At 39.0% G+C, this 22,381-nt stretch overlaps 2 protein-coding genes across 6 annotated transcripts; one reads left to right on the top strand and one right to left on the bottom strand.

The window, feature by feature from the left end:
- The first annotated feature begins 165 nt into the window (after positions 1-165).
- LOC113504594 (chromodomain-helicase-DNA-binding protein Mi-2 homolog) lies at positions 166-16,690 on the top strand. 5 transcript variants are annotated; one of them, XM_026886975.1, is made up of 21 exons: positions 166-355; positions 778-848; positions 990-1,112; positions 2,248-2,262; positions 3,362-3,506; positions 6,117-6,265; positions 7,128-7,304; positions 7,492-7,686; positions 8,231-8,377; positions 9,008-9,130; positions 9,429-9,604; positions 9,968-10,091; positions 10,228-10,377; positions 10,737-10,906; positions 11,115-11,289; positions 11,398-14,838; positions 14,997-15,191; positions 15,498-15,660; positions 15,964-16,109; positions 16,196-16,248; positions 16,413-16,690. In XM_026886975.1, exons 1-20 carry the CDS (start codon positions 319-321, stop codon positions 16,202-16,204), a joined length of 5,931 nt encoding a protein of 1,976 aa, XP_026742776.1. In that variant the 5' UTR covers positions 166-318; the 3' UTR covers positions 16,205-16,248; positions 16,413-16,690. The 5 variants fall into 5 exon arrangements, with proteins under 5 accessions (XP_026742776.1, XP_026742777.1, XP_026742775.1 ...); XM_026886976.1 differs by having other exon boundaries at positions 6,120-6,265; positions 16,196-16,690; XM_026886974.1 differs by having other exon boundaries at positions 16,196-16,690.
- Positions 16,691-17,028: 338 nt separating this feature from the next.
- On the bottom strand, positions 17,029-22,185 carry LOC113504596 (protein downstream neighbor of son homolog). Its single transcript, XM_026886981.1, has 10 exons — positions 21,929-22,185; positions 21,357-21,472; positions 20,872-21,070; positions 20,279-20,409; positions 19,680-19,905; positions 19,069-19,219; positions 18,579-18,805; positions 18,067-18,270; positions 17,625-17,817; positions 17,029-17,278 (listed from the first exon to the last, which is right to left on the bottom strand). The coding sequence occupies exons 1-10, from the start codon at positions 22,010-22,012 to the stop codon at positions 17,100-17,102; spliced, it is 1,710 nt and encodes a 569-aa protein (XP_026742782.1). The 5' UTR covers positions 22,013-22,185; the 3' UTR covers positions 17,029-17,099.
- Positions 22,186-22,381: the final 196 nt, after the last annotated feature.

The following is a 22,381-nucleotide window of genomic DNA, read 5'->3' as shown; positions in this document are numbered from 1 at the left end:
TAGAGTAAGTTGTCGTTCATAGTAGGATCAAATCACATCAACAAAAATCCAAATCTAAAATTTTGGATTCTAAAGTTGGTAGATTGTTTATTAAAATGGTAGATTCTTCTCACACTGGTGTGGCCACCCCATAATTTCTTTTTTCCCATATTTTTGAATATGTGCGAGCGAGACAACAATTCATGCTAGTTTGCCGTGTAGTGACGGCGGCATCAATTTCTGAATTAATTACCATTTGTCGCAAAAACTGCGCGTCCTTTATCTTTTCTAGACCAAAATCTTTAATCTTATTGCAGGTTGTGTTGATTAGTGATCTAAATGGCATCCGATGATGAAGTAGACGGTTCGTTCGCAGGTAAACGTTCAATTTAGCTAGCATGTCATAGGTAAGCCGCGAATAGCGGTATCATGTGTTTACTTGCGGTAAAAGCAATTAAAAATTTAGAAAATTTTGGGTTCCGTAACTCAGTTTTGGCCAAATAATATAGCCGATCAGAGTGTTGTGTTGTCAAAGAAGTGGTTTCGTAGTGAGTTTATGATGTATTTGTTATTTTGTGGTTGTAAATATTTTTAAGTGGCAGTTTGTGACAGAAAAGAACATGCGATATCCCCTCATTACTACTTAACAAAATGGACGCCGCCAAACAAAGGGATTAGTGACCTTAGCGTGAGGAGTGTGGTCTTGTAGCGAAATGCACTGTTGTAAACCGTTTGCTAGAGCGTTGGTAAGTGCGTGGTGTAGTGGACTGGTTTGACCAGTTTATTGTGAACTTGCAGGCGACGAGGACGTGGAGGAAGGTGAGGGTCAAAATGAGAATTCTGGAGAGAGTGATGAAGCACCACCAAAGGTAATTGTTGAATATGTTATTCATTCATGTTTTTAGTATTATTCAATAGTGAATGCTTGTATTTGTAAACATTTGACTTGATGAAATTGTGTTATGGTTATGTCATTGAAGTTTATTCACTGCTATGAATGATATTATTAGGAGGATGAGGACTACTCACCTGAAGATGGCAGAAAGAAGAAAAAGGGTAAGAAAAGGAAAGCCCGAGGAGAAGAGAAGAAAGGTAGAAAGAAAAAGAAGAAGCGCAAGAATGAGAGTGAAGAGGTGAGTGTTATTTCAAGTCAACTTATATTTTATCTACTTTTTTATTATTTTAGGATTACTACTACCTTAGGAAAGTCAAAACCAGATAACTTGATTGTATAAAGCGCTTTTATAGCCTCTTCAAAAACAGTTGGTTTTGCAATTCTGAAATTCCCGTTGCAATGAAAAGAAAACTGAAATCTCAACTGTTTCTAAAAATGATTGATGTACCCTCTTTAAAAATGCAAAATTTTTAATCATAGGTATATCACTCCCTCTTATATCTTGGGCTCTCATCGCTACAGGTACTAAAACTAAACTGTTTTTAAGCAAACAGTTTTCATTATTCTCGTATATTTTAGTTTCAAGGTTAAACACCTTTGGGTGTATTTATAAACGGCATCAATTTGTATTCCCATAACAATGTCTAGCTATCAAGATTCCGATTGCCTATTCAGATTGAATTATTATTGTATTTATGTTTTAATCAGTGCCACTACTATAAATGTGATAAGATCTCTATTCCATTATGTATAGAATTTACATAATTAATGTTTTGCCAGAAAGTACTAGTCATAACTTGAATTTACTGCTTTGAATGTTAGGTAGAAGTTATATGGGCTCACTTGATATACTCATCTAAATATTAAAGTTATTTATATAATGCAAAAGATGTCTAAACTCTTAAACATTTGCATTGAAGTTGTTGCATTATCTTTTATCAACATGATCTCATTTTCACTCCTTAAGAATAGGAGTTCTTGTTGATTTCAAGGTTAACCATACTCACTTCGGAGTTACGAAATAATGTGAAAATACCACAAATATCTTTAACTTACTCCGGGTTTCTGAAAGGGTGACCAAGTTAATTTAAGTTAACAAGATTAACAACCCAAATAACAATGGTTGATAAAAAATTTGGCAGGTGATTAACTTGTGTCAATCTTTTCAAAAATCAATGGTATGTAACATCTAAGCTTAGAATGATACAAAGACACAATGATGTGTCATAATGCATTCATACCATATTCCTAAGGGGTTAGGTGAAAACAACAATATGCCATTATCCTTACATATTCCTTTGCTTCTTCCATATTCATGCATCTTTCACACATTGTGCTGGATGTGACTGCAACGCAACTGTTTATATTACAAGGATGTCACCAATAAGGTCAGTGTTCCTCCTCAGACCTGTCACATTTGCTATCCATATCCTTGCTGAATCCGATACAATTATGTATAATATATTTATATTATCACCTGGCTTTTGACTCCCTTGTTTGTGAAGGTAGCAGTAGCATTTTCTTATTCCTATAACTAGCACATCTATTGATATATTATGGAAATGACGTCTATCAGTTTGAAGATTCTTGAAAAAAAAAAACTAATTGAATAGTCCCTTAACAATTATCATCATAAAGGATCTCATTAGTCTTTAATACATATGCACAAAATAGGTTATTGTAGTCACAGGAAGTGGGTTGGCAGTATTGTAAATACTTGATTCAATCATTACAATCTGTTAATTGAATTGTATTTTGATAATCAGTCTGTTAAATCACTTGAGTAATCTTAGATAAGGTGGTTTGTATATGGGTTTCTTATAACCTACTAGGAGCAGGTGGAATAATGTTGGAATTAAAAGGTCTAACATGTTGCACAGTTGAATATTAAAATTGTAGTCTTGTGTGGTCCTTAGTCTCAAGGTATCTTCATTTCTTTTAGTTCATGTTTAAGAATGTTCTATAGATAAATAGTGTTCAAAGTTTTGTATCTTAGAAATGTAAGGATACCCCATTACTTGACTTGTATTTGAATAAGTGTAAATAATAGATATGGACTAATTACACCAAATATTGTAAATAGGACTATGTTAATGCACATTTTTACTAACCACACAATAATAAGGAATTCCTAATGTGTGAAAGTATATTTATGATTACATTTAAATAATAGGCGTATAAGTATATTATACACTTACCTATAATGCATTTGTTACAGTTTATGCAGGTAATTCAAATTTACTTTATTCCATTGCAATAAATTACCCAGCAAGGTTATCAAAGTTAATAGGCCTGGAATTGGTTTTCATTCATCAACTGGAGTGCTAGATCACTAGTTTTTCAACAAAGCCAGAAATACGTCTATATTGTCTCTACCCCTTTTAACTGACGAATGCAATTGAAATTTTTTGGTGATACTCTATCACCACCCTTATAGTTTTTGTTTATAGCTGTAAATCATGTTATTCAACCTGTTTTTCATCACAGGATGAAGAGTTTGGCCTTGAGATCGAGGCAGAAGGAGACAGTGACTATGCTCTCAGTGCCATGTCATCGACAAAGAAGTCCCGTAAAGGCAGGGGCAGTAAACACAACACGTCTGTCACACCAGCTGCTTCAGATTCCGGATCGGGTAAGTTCTAAAGCGTCTTTTTACATTACATCTTCTATAATTTTAAGATAAAGGGCAATAATCGGGCAAATTGTTTTTTTTTCCAATGGCTTGACCATTTCGATTTTGGTATGGCCGATGACCGGCTATGATACCAAGCAGGCTCTCAAAAAGATACTAGACTTTGCTGTAACTCTAGTTAAAAATAACACTAACAATTTGAAACAGTTTCGACCGCAGATATTGCCAATCAGGCCCGTCAGTTTAAATTTACATGGATAGTTAAATTGTGTAATTTTACTTCTTCTTTGTACCTACATAGGGAATAATGAAGGACATGAATATGTCTAAATGGTCGTAGCTAAGTGTTATCCAAATTTTGATGTATAATATAATTTTAGATGGCATACGTGTCGGATACTATGGTAATATGAAAGGTTTAACATGTCTAATTAGCTGGTCAATGATATGTAACAAACAGTAAAGCCATGGATCTGTAGCGAGTTGCCTAAAACGTAGGTGATTTAGTGAAAATAAAGTATTTAAACAGTTACATCATGCAATACATTTATCTGCCTCTACTGTACTTGCACATTTGCAATTCTTACATTCACGTTGTTAACATCTAAGATTCAAGGCAGGCCTGCAGATAAATGTATAAATAATTATACATCGGTGTATTCGAACTTAGTGCGCGGTGCAATGACCTCTGAAGTTCATACGACCTTGCTCGTTTCTCTATAAAGATCTCTAGCTGTTGTCAACAACTTGTTCATTTATATTGTCAACTTGTTTAGAATTTCGATGTAATAAGAATAATGCTGATTCAACATGTTAAAGAGGTTATTTTGAATAAATATTTGGAATGTGCGTGTGTCATGATATTTTGAATGCACCGAAAATTGCACGTGGCGTTGTTTCTTTGGATTAGAAGTTATTTAGTTTTACAGTCATGGCCAATGTATTGAAACAAAGTTAATTCTTTTTAATTAAAAACTAAAACATATATCTATAAAAAAATTGCTCATCTTTCACAATAGCGTCTGCCATTCTGATCAATTCAATTCTGATCTTTTTAACCTTATAAAGTAAATTAGTCTTATGCACATCTTATTGAGTTCTATACGTAATAACTGTTCGATTCTAAACTAACTGTAGTTGAAATGGTCAGAATCTTAACGTTTTACTTATCTTGACAAAAGCCGAATGAAATTGATGGACTGATCACTCAAATGGTGTCAATAGATAAACATGACTGCAATCAGTTATCAAAGATAACGCATCTTTATTAACACCCTATAGACATGTTTTATGACCAACTCTGTTGACTGAACAGTACCTACGTGAGCTTCGATTCATTAATTCCAATACTTTGATGATGATATGTTAATCATCATGTTTTTTTATTAATAGACGCTAAATGAAAGTCGGGCATATAAGAACAAGCTCACGGGAAACACCTACAGTTGTTTATTTATTTATCAAAAATACATACCATAACTTTATAAGCACCAAATTGCTATACCGTAAAAAGCTTGTTGCCCAAGTGTTATTTTACCTGCTACCTAACTGAAACATTTTGGATATGGAGATATAAAAAAAATCTGTTATAAATATTGTTTTTTATTTGAGGTTCAATAGAAAATAATTTTTAGCACACTACAAAATATTTCGTCTAGTTACAATTCATTTAGAGCTTTTGTAGAATATTTATAAACTTATAAAAGACGGTACTTTTGCACTGACTTCTCACAATACGTATCAACGTTACATGCCACACTCGCAAACGTGACAAAATTTAGATTGGTTTTCAAGTGACCGAGTGAAATTAGTTAAGTTTTAATGGTTGGACGGGTTGGCACGTGCTACCGAGTGATATGATACTGGAAAATGTCCTTATCATAGAGCATTAAAAACTAATAGCTGGGAAAATTTATAGTGACATAGTACAGATATGGAAAAGATTAAAAGAATAACATCGAATTACTACTCAGGCATCAACATTTTACTGCTCAGCCTTCTAATTTACCAATTCAATCAATTACATGATAACAATAGATATACTATGTATTTTATTATTTGCCTATTACTATAGCAAAGGCTAGCGGTATCTAATAAAATGGCGTCTTAATGAAAACAGAACTAGGAACTTGCATTCCTCAGGTTTAACTGTGAACGTCTGGCAGAGCTACATAAAAAGCCTCTTAAACACCAAGGCGTATCTCAAAGGAATTAGCTTTTTCCTTCTCCCTATAAAATTGCCTTATTTTATGTACGCGGTGCCGTTATGAATGCCGAACGACGTACTTCCTGCTGCTCATGTTTATTGCTGTTTATAAACACTATTCTTGGCTTGTGATTTTAGTACGGGAACAATAAAGAATAGTTTACGAAAAATAAATACTCGTGCCCTAGGTTGTTCAGCTATGATGAAGCCGCTATACAATTATTTACCGTATTACATTGCTTTTAGTTGGCGAATATGAGAATTTTGGTTATACTATTTAAAAATATCCAGATCTATTGAGCAAATAAATACGGTACCTACTGCGAATGTTAAAAAATTAAGTCAAATTTATGTATAATTGCATGCGCAGTGTCTCAAAACTAAAAGTTATGTATCCCAAATAGCAGGTATGCCGACAGTTGAAGAGGTGTGCTCATCATTTGGACTCACTGACGTCGATATCCAGTATTCAGACGCCGACTTAGAAAACTTGACTTCGTACAAACTGTTCCAGCAGCATGTGCGACCATTGCTCGTCAAAGAGAACCCTAAGGTTTGTGCTTTAGTTGCTTTTTTAACCGATTTCATAAATAAGTAGGTTTTACTTTGTTTTTTTTTCTATATCTATGTCATCCGATTACTATGAGATTTCTATACGGAATAGTTGCCATTTGGTCGAATAAAAATGCGATTTAGTTAGGTCCAGTAGATCTTATTCTATAAGCATATTACTTAGGGCGACAAAATTCTTTGAAAATTTTCGTTCATTCAGACCTATTATTGTATTTCTCTCAGGCTCAGAAAAAAACACAAAGTTTTGTGAATTGCGATGTAATCTGCTAAATTCAATTTTAGTCAGCAATTTTACACTAACCTAGCCTATATTTTAGTCATGTCGGGTGTAAAGGATCAGGAACGTCCGTTTCGTATTAAACCCACTGTTTGTTTCTTATTTTCTAATAAACAACAGATTGAGAGTCGGTAATGTAAGCAAACAAATCTCATTGAAGATTCTTCACGTTGCAGATAAAATCATTGAATATTCTCTAGTTAATTAAATCTTGAAATGCTAATTGCATGTTAACAGTTTTTTTCCTTGTAATGGAAATATACTCGTCATAGATTAAATGTTTCTTCCTTATTTACTAGTTCTCGCCCCTTCGGTTATTTTAAACTATATGAATTTATTGACGTAAATTATAAGAATTAAATATTATCCCGCTGATTTCTAGATTGTTTATTTTTATTTTTTTAGTCCTTATTAATTATATCTCAATTCAACCTTGAATGAAGAAAAAGGTCCTGTCGTCGTGTACCTTTAACATGGCCTTGCTTATAGCCGAATTTTAAATCTTATTATTAGGCATATAAAAAGTAAAGAGAGAATTTATTTAAAGGCTAATTATTCTTAACAGGTTCCAGTATCAAAGTTGATGATGTTAGTGGCAGCAAAATGGCGTCTGTTCTGTGAGACAAACCCACATCTCGGCAGCGGAACTCCGGCGATGTCTGAGGACAACACCAACACATCCACAACATCAGATTATGTGCCTAAAACAGGCAGACCAGGACGCACTCCTAAAGAGGTTAAGGTTAGTTCTATTTTACCTGTTCCTTGCAAAAATAATAATATGGATTTTTCTCAAGTTCTAAATGTATTCTACCACGTTTATTTGTAGCTGCTATTGCTGCTGCTAGTAACAACCCCAGCAAATATAGTCGTAAACCTTCATAGTTTTGAGATTTAGTGGGTAATGGCCTAAATTTTTTTTGATACAGAATGAAGAAGTAGTGGAAGAACCCGAAGAGGAGGAAGAAGAGGAACAGAGCGACGAAGGTGCAACGGCGCCGCGCAAGCGAGGCCGCAAGCCCAAGCACTCGACCACGCCCGCCACGCCGCGCGGCAAGCCCGGCCGCAAGCCCAAGGTGCCCACGCTCAAGATCAAGTTCAGCAAGCGCAAGCGGACCAGCAGCGTGAGTTATACATCATACACTACTTCTTTTATAAGCGCCAACTACAAACTAAAATACTAACCAATCGTGAGAAGACATAATCCAAATAAAAAAAAAGGGTAAGAGAATAATGAGTATCGACACGTGGAATTAACACTTATATAATAACTAGTTGTTGCCCGCAACTTTGTCCCCGTGGGTAGAAGATATATGTTATGATTTAGGTATACCTGCTCGGTTTTTTTCACAATTTCCATTGTATCTTAGCTCCTATTAGTCACAGCGTGATGGTTTATAGCCTAAAGCCTTCCTCGATGAATAGTCTATTCAACACAAAAATATTTTTTCTACTTGGACCAGTAGTTCCTGAGATTAGCGCGTTCAAACAAACAAACAAACTCTTCAGCTTTATATTAGTATAGATTTATGTATTAGTATAGATAAATAGGTAAGTTAAAGATTAATAATATCTAGTAATACATACAAGTGCTAGAAGTTACATATTGTTGAGCATTGCTGTATACAAGTAACTGACTCTAACCACAGCCTATACATGTTCTAACAGGAGGAAGACCAGGAGGGCAGCGCAGTGAACTCTGATTCGGACGCTGAATTCGAACAGATGTTGGCTGAGGCGGAGGAACCCAAGCCGGCCACCGCCGCGGCCTCGGACGAGAGTGTTCCCGTCAAGGAAGATGACCCAGCTGTGCCGGTAAGAACTCTATATACAACCCCTTGTAATGTCAAAACCACAACATACTGCGTTTTCGTAGTAGGTCTATTGCAGTTGCATAGTATACTGTTTCACATAAAGAACTACAACAGGGAATATTAATAGTGAAAAATAAAATTAATTTTATCAAATTTTCTCGAAAATCATCTTAGAATACAATTAATTTTAATACTTAAGTTGTAGGTGTTTATTTACACAAAATATGTATGTCATGGAAATAACTTATTTTACTTAGAATTATATGTGTGTTATCTTGTAATCAGATGACATTCCGTTATCAGTCATAACGTGAAGTAAGTATCTGATTATCGGGAGAGATATGATGGTATTGCCGCAATGTCTTTTATTACGCGGTTATTTTGCGAATGACTAATTTTGTAATATAAATCTGTTGACAGACTACCTTATTCTTAATGTATTACAACTTCTAAACATTTTTTTATAATAATCTTATGTTTAAAGCATACTTAATAAGGAGCTTGATAGAAAGTTTCAACCTGCTTATGTATTACATAAGCAAATTGGACAGATAGAAAAAAAAACATTCTCTAGCTTAGATTCAGGTATAGGTTATTCTTTATTAACATATCTTTTCAATCTTTTTTATAGCAACCGAAAAAGAAGGCAAAGACTAAGATAGGTAATAAGAGCAAAAAGAAGAAGAAATTGAAAACTACAAGCAAGTTCCCTGATGGCACTGAAGGAGAACAGGAACACCAGGATTACTGCGAGGTTCGTATTCGATAATACATACATACGAAGTTCGTAACTTGTTTAGTGTCAAAATTCAGTAAAGATTATTCCATGAAGGAACCAAGAACAAACATGCAAACTAAATTAAACTAATTTTAAAATCACGTTATTTCTTATAAACGATTTAGAGGAATAGAATGAAAAAGGCGTTAATGAAAAAAAAGGTGATCTTAGAGAATCACATATCATTGCCCTGTCTTCATCTAAGGTTTTCTTAGTAGGGAATTTAGGTAGGAAAAAGCATCACATAAGTAAAACATTATATTGTGTGGGGCAGGTGTGCCAGCAAGGCGGCGAGATCATCCTGTGCGACACGTGTCCGCGCGCGTACCACCTCGTGTGTCTGGAGCCCGAGCTGGAGGAGACGCCCGAGGGCCGCTGGTCGTGTCCGCACTGCGAGGCCGAGGGCAACCAGGACCAGGACGACGACGACGAGCATCAGGAGTTCTGCCGGTTACTATTACATTACTATCATACTAGTGTGTCAGTGGCGTGGATTGAAGTCATTAGTTTCACCCTGGCAAAAAAGAAAGGCAGTGTTGGGTAAAATGTGAATTATTGGTTAACCAGATCTCTTGTCACATTATTTGTCTAGATTAGGTTATGAAAAAGAAATTTAATAGTATTGCTGTGTCGTGCGATTTATTATCGTCATATCCTGATGTCAGAACAGTATTTTCGCCGAACGATATTTACGTTATTTTAATAGTATTGTTAACTTGCTTCAATCATATTATGTCCTTCTTAACTAAGTCAACCATAAGTTGCTCTATTATGTACAAATATTCAGCTTAACCAAAATTATACCTATTACAGAATATGTAAGGACGGCGGCGAGCTACTGTGCTGCGACTCGTGTCCGTCGGCGTACCATCGCTTCTGTCTGAATCCACCGCTCGAGGAGGTGCCGGACGGGGAGTGGAAGTGTCCTCGATGTAGTGTGAGTATCATTATCATAATATTCATAAGTTACTTGACTAATTTGGTTGGAATTTAAACCTCTCAGTCTCACTACATTCATTTAAACTTCGTTACCATAAGACAAACCATAATTAATTACGCTTGTATTATTCCAGTGTCCACCGCTAGAGGGCAAAGTGGCGAAGATATTAACATGGCGGTGGAAAGAACAGTCGGCCAAGTCGAAGGCGCCACGGTCCAGAGAGTTCTTCGTGAAGTGGCATGAGCGCTCCTACTGGCATTGTAGCTGGATATCTGAGTTACAGGTTTGTGGACATAAGAACTAATAGTTTATCAATATACGAACGCAACATAGCTTTTTTCCGCTGGGTATAAAATTTATTAATTGCAGCAGTATTTAAGAACACTAAGCTAAGCGATGTTCTAAGCGAGTCTATAGCTCTCTACATTCGAAGTCGAGGTGACAAAGACTTACACTTTGTTCTCTGTGCCTGTCTTCATTACGGCTATTGTATTGTCGTGCAGAGGAACAATAAGGCAATTTTCATTTAGTTGTTATCGTCACAACTAAATTCTTAGTCTTTTTATTAACGCAGACGGGAGATAATTTAAGATTTTTAATGGTAACATCAAATTAATTGAGCCATAACTTTTTGATTTCTAGCTGGACGTGTTCCACCCTCTGATGTACCGCTACTATATGCGTAAGTCAGACCCTGAGGAGCCGCCGAAACTAGAAGAGCCGTTGGATGAGCGCGACGGACGCGTCAAGCGGCTCAAGGACAAGCAGGACCATGACACCGATGAGAAGATACTCGAGGAGAAATATTACAGGTACAATACTTTTCGTTACACTACCAAGAAGTACTTCGTTGTAGCACAGAAAACTGAAAAGTGGTGGAACTGGTCTCACATGGTTGTTTATCATATTACTGACATTGCATAAGATGACCTTATTTGTTTGTTCAACCGTTTTTACTGCGTCATTCACTATTGTTTCACGTCTATTCAAGCACTTCTAAACCATCAACTATGATTTCAGATATGGTGTGAAACCAGAATGGCTGGTCGTGCATCGAGTGATAAATCACCGCACTTCCCGCGACGGTACTACTTACTACCTTGTGAAGTGGCGCGATCTCTCTTACGATCAAGCCACTTGGGAGTCAGAGAATGCAGATATCGCCGGATTGAAGAATGCTATGGAATACTATCAGGTCAATCTCTTACTTCATTTATATGATCGTTATTATACTATGAACAATCATTTCATAGATGATAAGTAAATGGTGAGGTATATACTCAAAGTTTTTGTTCAACCGCAGGACATGCGCGCTTTCATCACATCCGAAGGAAAAACAAAAGGCACCAAAGGCAAGAAGGCCGGTCGTAAGAGCAAGAATAAGGACATTATTGACGAAGACGACAGCAGTGCCGGCTTGCAGATGAAGCCAAAGAAATACAACCCACCGCCCGACCGCCCCACCACCAACCTCAACAAGAAGTACGAGGACCAGCCGCCCTTCGTGTACGAAACCGGTATGCAGCTGCATCCTTACCAGCTGGAGGGGCTCAACTGGCTGCGGTACTCCTGGGGACAGGGGATCGATACAATTCTCGCTGACGAGATGGGTCTCGGCAAGACTATTCAGACTGTCACATTCCTTTACTCGCTGTTCAAGGAGGGACACTGCAAGGGACCGTTCCTTGTGTCAGTACCATTGTCCACTATCATTAATTGGGAACGTGAGTTCGAACTGTGGGCTCCAGACCTATATTGCATCACTTATGTAGGTGACAAAGATTCAAGAGCTGTTATCAGAGAAAACGAACTGACTTTCGATGACGGCGCCAACAGAGGAGGAAGGCCGTCGAAGATTAAATCACAAGTGAAATTCAATGTACTCCTCACGTCATACGAGTTGGTATCTATCGATGCCACCTGTCTCGGGTCTATCGACTGGGCAGTCCTTGTGGTTGACGAGGCCCACAGGCTGAAGAGCAACCAGTCAAAGTTCTTCAGGCTTTTAGCTGGTTATCACATTAATTACAAGCTGCTTCTAACTGGAACTCCTCTACAAAACAACCTAGAAGAGTTGTTCCATCTTTTGAACTTCTTAAATAAAGATAAGTTCAACGATCTTGCCGCATTCCAAAACGAATTTGCCGATGTGTCGAAGGAAGAACAAGTTAAAAGGCTTCACGAGATGTTGGGTCCGCATATGCTGCGGCGTCTCAAGGCCGACGTGCTTAAGAACATGCCGGCTAAATCAGAGTTCATCGTGCGTGTAGAGTTATCTCCCATGCAGAAGAAATACTACAAGTATATTTTGACGAGGAACTACGAAGCTTTGAACCCTAAGAGTGGCGGTCAGACTGTCTCATTGCTCAACGTCATGATGGACCTGAAGAAGTGTTGTAACCATCCTTACTTGTTCCCTGTGGCTGCCGAGGAAGCTCCGCTCAATCCTCACGGTAACTACGATACACAAGCATTGATCAAGGCTTCCGGAAAACTGGTTCTCATGTCGAAAATGTTAAGGCAGCTTAAAGAGCAAGGTCACAGAGTCCTTATTTTCTCTCAGATGACAAAGATGTTGGATATCCTCGAAGATTTCTTGGAGGGAGAAGGCTACAAATATGAGAGAATTGACGGTGGTATCACCGGAACAATTCGTCAGGAAGCTATCGACAGGTTTAATGCCCCGGGCGCTCAACAATTTGTGTTCTTGCTTTCGACTAGGGCTGGTGGTTTAGGTATCAACTTAGCCACAGCCGACACTGTAATCATCTACGATTCTGACTGGAATCCTCACAACGACATTCAGGCCTTTTCACGTGCCCATCGTATCGGTCAAGCAAACAAAGTGATGATCTACCGTTTCGTCACGCGCAACAGTGTGGAAGAGAGGGTTACACAAGTAGCAAAGAGGAAAATGATGTTGACTCACTTGGTTGTACGTCCTGGCATGGGTGGAAAGGGCGCTAACTTTACTAAGCAAGAGTTGGACGACATCCTCAGGTTTGGTACAGAGGAATTGTTCAAAGAAGATGAAGGAAAAGAAGAAGCTATTCATTATGACGACAGGGCTGTTGGAGAATTGCTCGATCGTTCTAAGGAAGGTATTGAACAGAAAGAGTCCTGGGCCAATGAATATCTTAGTTCCTTTAAGGTCGCCAGTTATTCCACAAAAGAAGGCGACGGCGATGAAGAAGTTGACACTGAAATCATCAAACAGGAGGCTGAAAACACTGACCCAGCTTACTGGATTAAACTGCTCAGGCATCATTATGAGCAACACCAAGAGGACCAGGCCAGAACACTGGGCAAGGGTAAACGTGTTCGTAAACAAGTCAACTACAATGACGGTATCGTTACACAGACTGAGAATAGAGAGGATACGACGTGGCAGGAGAACGGCTCGGACTATAACTCCGACTTCTCTCAAGGCAGTGAAGATGACAAGGAGGACGATGACTTTGATGAGAAGAATGACAACGGTGACCTGCTGAGCAGGCGCAGCAAGAGGAGGCTGGAGCGGCGCGAGGAGAGAGACCGGCCGCTGCCGCCGCTACTGGCGAGGGTCGGAGGGAACATGGAGGTGCTCGGGTTCAATGCCCGACAGCGCAAGTCCTTCCTCAACGCCATCATGCGCTACGGCATGCCGCCGCAGGACGCCTTCAACTCGCAGTGGCTCGTCAGGGATCTCAGGGGCAAGTCCGAACGCAACTTCAAGGCGTACGTGTCGCTGTTCATGCGGCATCTGTGCGAGCCCGGCGCGGATAACGCTGAAACTTTTGCAGACGGCGTGCCACGAGAGGGTCTGTCTAGGCAGCACGTGTTAACACGAATTGGAGTGATGAGTCTGATTAGAAAGAAGGTTCAGGAGTTCGAGCATATTAACGGCTACTACAGCATGCCGGAGATGATCCGCAAGCCCGTGGAGCCGGTGAAGTCAGCAGCGGGCGAGAGTGCGGCGCCCAGCCCCGCGCCCTCCACGGCCACGCCCATCACATCCGCCGCGCCCTCCCCCGCGCCCGCCGCCGCCGCGCCCGCCGCCGCCGCCGCGCCCGCCACGCCCGCCACACCCGCCGGCTCCGACAAGGACGACAAGGATGACATCAAGGAAGAGAAGCCCGATAAGGACCTCAAGGAGAAGGACGAGCCCATGGACACTAGCGACATCAAGGAGGAGAACGCCGACGAGAAAGACTCGAACAAGGATAAATCCGAGGACAGCAAGGATGGCGAACGACGCATGTCCGTGGACGAAGATCCTAAAGACGATGAGAAATCTAATGAGAAGAAGGACGATAAAGATGCCGTCAAGGTCAAGGACGAGAAGGAAGACATCGACAAGAAAGATGATGTCAAGAGCGAGAAAGCAGAGTCCGAAGCTTCCGAGAAACCTAAAGATGAGAAGAAGGACGAGGACGACGACGATGTGGTGCTAGTGAAAGAGGAAGAGGATCTCAAGGTGGAACGGCGCAAGTTCATGTTCAACATTGCGGACGGCGGCTTCACCGAGCTGCACACGCTGTGGCTCAACGAGGAGCGCGCCGCCGCGCCCGGCCGCGAGTACGAGATCTGGCATCGCAGGCACGACTACTGGCTGCTGGCCGGCATCGTCACGCATGGCTACGGCCGCTGGCAGGACATACAGAACGACCTGCGCTTCGCCATCATCAACGAACCCTTCAAGATGGACGTCGGCAAGGGCAACTTCCTGGAAATCAAAAACAAGTTCCTCGCCAGGCGTTTTAAGGTGAGACATTTTGACGTTAACGTTTAAAATATCTGATATCACTACTTTTTTAACTAAAACAGTTTACTTTGATGGCTTGCAGACCTGGTAGACATGTCTTTTATCATCTTAAATACCATTTAACAATAAATTTTAAACACTAAATTTCGTTCCTGTAGCTCCTAGAGCAAGCACTGGTGATCGAGGAGCAACTTCGTCGCGCGGCGTACCTGAACCTGACGCAGGACCCCAACCACCCGGCCATGTCACTCAACGCGCGCTTCGCAGAGGTCGAGTGTCTGGCCGAGTCGCACCAGCACCTCAGCAAGGAGTCGCTGGCCGGCAACAAGCCCGCCAACGCTGTGCTGCATAAGGTATGACTGGTTCTTGTGTAAACTGAAGGTGCAGCACAGACGACAGACTATCCGTGATGCACTTTTAGTCTGTGAATATAGAACGTATGCAATTACATGCAGTAACTCACACGTGCGCCATGCAGATTTTTTGAGCGCCGCAGACTCGATCGTACAAAAGGTTTGTCGTCTGCGCTGCACCTCAGATGCATTATCCAGGATAAGATGGGCAGATGATTTAAGGAAATTGGCAAGAGTCTGGTTGTTTCACTTATCCAGTTGATATAATTTCCCAGTCAGTAGTATAATTGTATGTCGTCCCGGCAGGTGCTGAACCAGCTGGAGGAGCTGCTGTCGGACATGAAGTCGGACGTGTCCCGCCTGCCGGCCACGCTGGCGCGCATCCCGCCCGTGGCGCAGCGCCTGCAGATGTCGGAGCGCAGCATCCTGTCGCGCCTCGCCGCCACCGCCGGCAACCCCGTGCCCGCAGGTACTACCCATGTCACGAGTGACACATAACCAATACCCCACACTATGCAAGCCTGGGTGTCTTTCCCCACGTCCTATTTAAAATTAATGTAGTTGTAATAGCTTGACTGCACACTACACGGCGTAAAACGGGGATGGCTGCAATAATTTTAATTAAAAGGTGGTCTTTTCATAATCGGTACTATTTCAACCATGTTTAAAAGAGGTTTTTGTTTCATATAAGGTTTCAAGCGTAGTAATTAACAGCTAAATATTTTTACTAGTTATATTAAGAATGTGTTACTAACGTAATGTTTGTGTGTAGCACAAATGCCGCAGTTCCCCGCGGGCTTCCAGTCGGGCGGCTCGCTGCCGGGCTTCTCCCCGGCGGCGGCGGCTGCGGCCAACTTCTCCAACTTCCGCCCGCAGTACTCCGTGCCCGGACAGCCCGCCTCCAGTGGATCCTCTAATGTAAGTCCACTCCTATGAGTCTTGATTTCAGATATTTATGTATCATTAACTGCATTTTCTGCTAATTTCTTGTTTCTTTGTTACAGAAATCATAAGCTCCATAACTTATACAACATAATTCAACTTGACAAATCTGCAGGTATTAACATTCTCTTTTTCGCAATAACTAGCCAATGTAATAATTATGATATATTAAATAAACCAATAAATACGTATTTCTATGTTTATATAGTTAAATTTTACAAATTTGTGAATGTAGTAGAATGTCTGATGAAATAATAAATTGTGTATTATTTGTTCTAGTGCCCGGCTAATTGGTCACATAGATGAATATTTTAGATGTAAGCTTTCCAAGATTCCTGTTCCACCTTGGGTTTGAAGTGATAATTATAGCGTATTAGTGCCGTTATGTTAGGTAACATATACAAATACTGCGACATTTTGACGCAGGACTCACAATATTATTTATTTCATCCTGATCTGTATGAATCTTTTTATTGTGTAAGTGATTGTGGAATTTTAAGAAACTTATTTTTAATTTACCAAAAATGAAAAAGGAATAAATCGTATCTTTTAAGTGATTTAGAGTTTTCTTGTTCTTATCCAATCCGTTATTAGACTAATGATGAAACTAACTCTTTTCCACGAATGTGGATATTTTTTTCTGTTCTGTGGTAGGTTGACTACTAGTCTCCCTCTTAGCAAGGAAGGTTATGGGTGTCTATGCTTAAAACTTTTCGGAACACTTTTAGTGGAGAAAATTCGCAGCAACTATCTAAACTAAATAAGGAAGGTTTATTGAATAGAGGTTAATATCTCCAGGGATTGCGCCTCTGACGCGGACAACAGGGCGAGTGCCGTGGGGACTTTAAAAATATCTTAACAAACTGGGGAAGCAGGAGTAAATTAAAAACAAGGATGTACAAAAATAGCATTTAATTCATGATCACAATATGATTGTCAATTCATAACATAAACTCCACAATAATATCACCATGTGTACGTGTTGTCCTCCGTGTTGTACTTTACGCTATCCAGGGGTTTTATCATGCTGGGGTCTGGAGAACAGAAGTGCTGTAACATCTCCTCGCTGATACCACAGTCTGATAAGTTCTCCTTGTTGAATGCTTTGGCCACGAGGTTTGGATCGTTTTCTTTCGATGATTCATCTGAAAAAAGATAGAACTATGTAGTTTCATTTTGAATAAGAAACATCATGGTAAGTAATGGGTGTATAAGCACTAGTCAAGCGACTTTTCTAAAATCATTAACGTTAATAAATAACGCTAAAATGCATGGAAATTAATATATCCGTACGATAAGTCACGTGACATGGACCTTTTCATGCTTTCGGTCGGGTGTTTTTGTTTTAGAAATGTCACTTTAATAAAAGAGCTAACTAATGTGACTATCCAACTTATTATAATTGTGGAGGGGGTATATTTGAATAGTCATGAGCAGGCACAGGTGCCAAGTAATGTTCGTAAATTTTAGGCTTGAAGCAATTAAACAAACCTTCAGCAATATTACTGGCAGCCCACGAAAAAGCCAGCGTGGGCTGGTGATGAGCAAACGTAGCGCTGAACTGAGCTGATGAACTCTTTTTCAACACATTGAACAGCGTGTGCACCGTCGTCGGCAAGATGGGGCCTCGGAGCTCTATCGAGTAGTACTTATTGCTATCGGAATGTATTGTGTTTTCGCGTACCTGGAACAATTAATGAAAAACGTGAACATATTTAAGTGAAGTCCTGACAGTTTATGAAAGTAGAATTAATATTTTGCATGTCTGAGAAAAAGACAGTTTTTTCCAGATGTGGGCACAATTAAGTTAATTTATTTACTTGTTTGTTATTAAAAGAGTGACAACAATCTTTTCATACTGACTTGATGAGTATTGTTGAACTTATCGGAAATGCAAATGTAAGTAAGTGTTATGAAAATAGCAAGAACTTACTTTTAGCGACTGCAGCGTCCCGCCGTGGAAGGCGGTGGGCGCGAGCAGCGTGGGCGGCACTCCGGCGAAGGGCCCGGTGGGGCTCACGATGGACTTGCAGTTCAGCAGGAAGTTGAACAGCGCCTGCGCGTCCGCGCCGCGCACTAGCACCAGGGACTCCGCCGCGCTGTCCACGCTGCTCTCCGCGTTGTGCGTTATGCGGGCCTACAGGGAGGAAACGGCAAAAAGCATTATAGTTTTTTTTATCATACACACTTGGGTTAGTTAGTAAAATACCTTATAAAAAGAAATGAGATGTAATGTTCAATGTGCTTTTTTATCTTAAGGCATTATGCTGCCGGTTGTGTACCCTTTTCAGTTAAGATTTCAAAAGACAAGGCTTTCTAATGCTTGAGTGAGTAAAGTAAGAGTGCGTGAGTACGAGAAAGAGTAGCCCTTTTTTGATTTGACTAAATAACGTGACACTTTAGAAGGTCAGATGGTCTTATCACCTAACTGATTATCATAATTACCTGCGTTATATTAATCTTCTTAATAACTTCAGTCTCGAAGCCCATCTCTGTTAGGAACTGGTCGGGATCCTCATCATCTTCTTCTGCCTTGTCTTGACCGTCACCGGTGCACTTGTCGTCCATCGTGTCGTAGCAGCTGTCGAACGACGCGTTCTTTGGTTTGTCTTCATCAGACGTGTTTAGCTTCTTCTTGCTATCTGGCCTTAGTGGCATAGTGTATTCTACGTCTGGAAGTTATCGAAATGTTACTATGGCTATACTTTAAATGGACTAAATTAAACTTCATTCAAGTGCCTTTGATATAATAAAAAGGGATCTGACCTATTTTAATAAATAAACTAATTATATTTTAAATCCTAAATGGGGTCACTTTTGTAGGTTCTATAACCCTTTTGACCACTTTTGTAATGCAAAATTCACAACGCACCTACATAATAGACTGGATAATAATATATCTAAGAGCATCGATAACATAGTCGTTGTAAATTACCTTCCTGCCGCAACGTCTGTCGGAAGCCGCGCGTGGTGGGCGCGATGAGCGCGACGGGCTCGGTGAGGCCGCACAGCCCGGCCGCGCGGAACAGGCATGTGAACGTGTTCGCGCACACGTAGAAGTACGGGCAGTGACGTGCGCGTAACAACTAAGGGGGGAGGGTATAGGGGGACGTTAAAAAATTGACAACGCAAAAATTAAACGCGTTAAAGAGTACGTAGTCCTGTTTTGTATAATAAATAATTCCTTCAATTAAAAATAACAAAATTTAATTAACAACTTCAGTTTGAATTGAAGTAAATAAAATCTCGACAAATGCTTTTGCTATGAATAATTTGGAAACAGTACTTTTTTTTTGTGGAAAATCGGCTCACGCACTATGAAATTAAATTATTCGTGGACAAGCATTCGTGGATCACACAAACGCATTTCATACGCGGGGATCGAACGGGCGACACGTCGCGCTTAGTGGGTTTGGCTTGACATCAACCACTCGGGTATCCGTGCAGTCTATTTTACAACAGTACTAAGCATAATTAATGCATATTTATGTTTTGAACTTTTGAATAATTATCCTAAAAATAGTCATAGCAGTATTAGCTACTCACTTGAAACAAAGATCTAAAGCTTTCCGTCCATTCTCTATGTAAGGCCTCCTTCACATCTTCGTTAGTCGCCATGAAGCTGGTGGCCGCGACCCTGCCTGACGACCGCGGATATAACTCCAGCCACGGTAAGTGAGGATGTTGCCAGTAGAGACAGGTCTGGTGGAAGAGTGCCCGAGGGGATGTGTCTAGTGTGGGTGAGGTAGCCGTGTCGAGGCATCGCACGAAACTGTATAAATAACAAGTTTCTTTTAGACATGTCTTAAGAAGTCTCGAAAATAATCACCTTTAATACAATACGAACTAAATTGAAATCGTTTTACCAGTTTGGGAGCTATGAAGCCACAGATGGATAAACACATTAAAGTTATAACATCTGGTTGCATTTTGAGTTGAGTGTTAAAAAAGTAATTCGATTTGAAGTTTTTTATGAGACGAAATATTGCATAAAAATATAAATAGATTTAGATTTTGTTGGTTATTAATAGAATTTCATCAACATGGTTCATACAAAGACAAGTGCTTTCATATAGTCAGAAAGTCATCTGTTGCCTTTTGTAAAAATGTATCTTTTATTTTGATGATATTTTATATTCACTTACCCAGTAATACCTGAGGCTTCTTCACTTGCCTTCAGTTTAGAAGTCCATGCAAAAGGTTTTGGTGACATCAGTCTTAACTTAGTTTTTAAAGCCCAGTCAATGGGTAAATATTTGTACTTTTTCTCAGGTATCTGAAAAAGTTATATATACAATGAAAAATAATGAAAATTTTAATTTCAGTGGCATTAAAAAAATAAGGCTATTTAATGTTTACCTACTTCCTTGTTAAGACCTGCACAAAAGGATGAAAGTATTTTTTTTAATATCATGCTGACTTATGATAATAAATTATAAATCTCAAAAGGACAAAGAAATTATTGGGTGATTCTAAGTCACATTAACACGTGGTTTAGCAGTACTTTTGTGTATATAAGCTAACTGGGAAACAAAATCCTGGTATAAATATTTATATGTTTTTGAATTGATTCTGATTTTGGCCTCAGCTTCACCATAGTGAACATAGAGGTTATCGCTGCAATAAATCAAAGTCCTCTTAAAGTTCAACCTACTCTTATACCCAAATTCCACCAAAATTGGTTGTGTGGTTTAATTCTGAAAGCAACAAACAAGCAGACAGAATTATGAATACTTACAACTTCCACAGAATGTTCAGCAGTGAACTTCTGTAAGAGATTGGAGAATGTTGACAGTTTTTCCGTATCAACCGCCTGTGCTGGTTTCTCCACATGTTTTGAAGGTAGGTTTAGCAAAGCATACAGTGTCTTATCATTAGACTCATCTAGCTGATCTTCTAAGTCTAGCTTAGGCTTCTTGTTATCTTGTAGTTTGGTTCTAGAAAATATTAGATATCATAGATGCCATATATAGAATTACAAAAAGAGGATTCTCATAATAAACAATTATTGCAGAATATTTAAAATTTAAAGAGATACCAATTATAAGTGGTAGAACTAAATTTAAGAAAATATACTTTTCTGTCAACTAAAGGCTTAAAATTAGAACTTGTAGGCTATTCAGCCAGGTTAGGCATATAACATTAGAATGATATAAAATACTCAATTTGATCTAATATAGTTTATTCATATTCAGAGTACAGTTTCACTGTGCATCTACTTACTTAGAAAATGGATTCTTTCTTTTCTCTCCATCCAATAATCTTGAGAAATCTAAATCATCAGTTCCACTATTAGGCTCTGCAGTTGTAGCTGGTTGTGATGGCTGTTTCATGCGTGCCTTAAAAAAATATAATGCATAACTTACATATAGACATACTGCAACTTGGTTTAAAATGTATAATAATTTATTTTGCTTAACATTGGTAGAGAAGAAGATAATTCAGATTATTGGGATCTAGAGTTTATTATATTACTTTATTTGTTTGTTCCAAGGTGAGTATGACAACATTGATACAACACTATCAATAATGAATTTTTGATATCATTTTTGTTGATTTTATTAAAGTTTTCACAATATTTGGAATTAAAATTTTAGTATCATCATTATCATTTTCAAAGTTATTATATAATTTACATAAACATCTATTATATTTTAATCATTCATTTCGATATTATTTTGGTTAAGAGCGCTCAGTATTCAGCAACGGATGATTAAATAATTTTTTAAAACGATCGATTACAAGTTTCGTTGTTCCCAGCGTTCAACTGTTTAACTTTTACAAAAGGACCTTACCTGTAACGCTTTTTTACGTCTTTTCAGCTTGTGTAACTGCATAACTTCGTTCGGCCTTTTCCATGGCGAGGGAGGAGCGTCCATGATTACGGCAAGCTATCACTAATATCTATAATTACACATCAAATACCACTTAACTTTAGCTTAAAGTCGGCTTTTGTTGTAACCAAACCATTTTGTTTATATTCTCGTAAACACGGAACACCTGGCGGTTCACAACGATTGCATCAATCAAAAAATAAATACTGCGTAGCGTGATGTTGCCAGCACGAAAGCCCAATTTTTTAATTGTTTTTTTTTTATTAATTTTCGAACAAATTGAAATAAGTTGTCGTTAATGTTGAAAATATTGAATAATTTATTTGTGTTTATATTTCTATTGCCGTAAAATATAAACTGCTTTATAAATCCTAAGTAAAACTTTCTGAAAAACTTTTACCTGCAATGCTACAA

This window comes from Trichoplusia ni, chromosome 22, assembly GCF_003590095.1.
Source record: "Trichoplusia ni isolate ovarian cell line Hi5 chromosome 22, tn1, whole genome shotgun sequence".
In the NCBI taxonomy this organism is placed as follows: domain Eukaryota; kingdom Metazoa; phylum Arthropoda; class Insecta; order Lepidoptera; family Noctuidae; genus Trichoplusia; species Trichoplusia ni.
This window is presented reverse-complemented; position numbering and strand designations above follow the sequence as displayed.

Coding starts and splice junctions, on each gene's coding strand:
- LOC113504594 (XM_026886975.1), top strand. CDS start 319: ATGGCATCCGATGATGAAGTAGACGGTTCGTTCGCAG. Junction 356..777: donor AGTAGACGGTTCGTTCGCAG/GTAAACGTTCAA, acceptor GTGAACTTGCAG/GCGACGAGGACGTGGAGGAA. Junction 3,507..6,116: donor TGCTTCAGATTCCGGATCGG/GTAAGTTCTAAA, acceptor TATCCCAAATAG/CAGGTATGCCGACAGTTGAA.
- LOC113504596 (XM_026886981.1), bottom strand. CDS start 22,012: ATGGACGCTCCTCCCTCGCCATGGAAAAGGCCGAACGAAGTTATGCAG. Junction 20,410..20,871: donor CTGAACATTCTGTGGAAGTT/GTAAGTATTCAT, acceptor TAACTTTTTCAG/ATACCTGAGAAAAAGTACAA. Junction 19,220..19,679: donor GCTTTAGATCTTTGTTTCAA/GTGAGTAGCTAA, acceptor CTCCCCCCTTAG/TTGTTACGCGCACGTCACTG.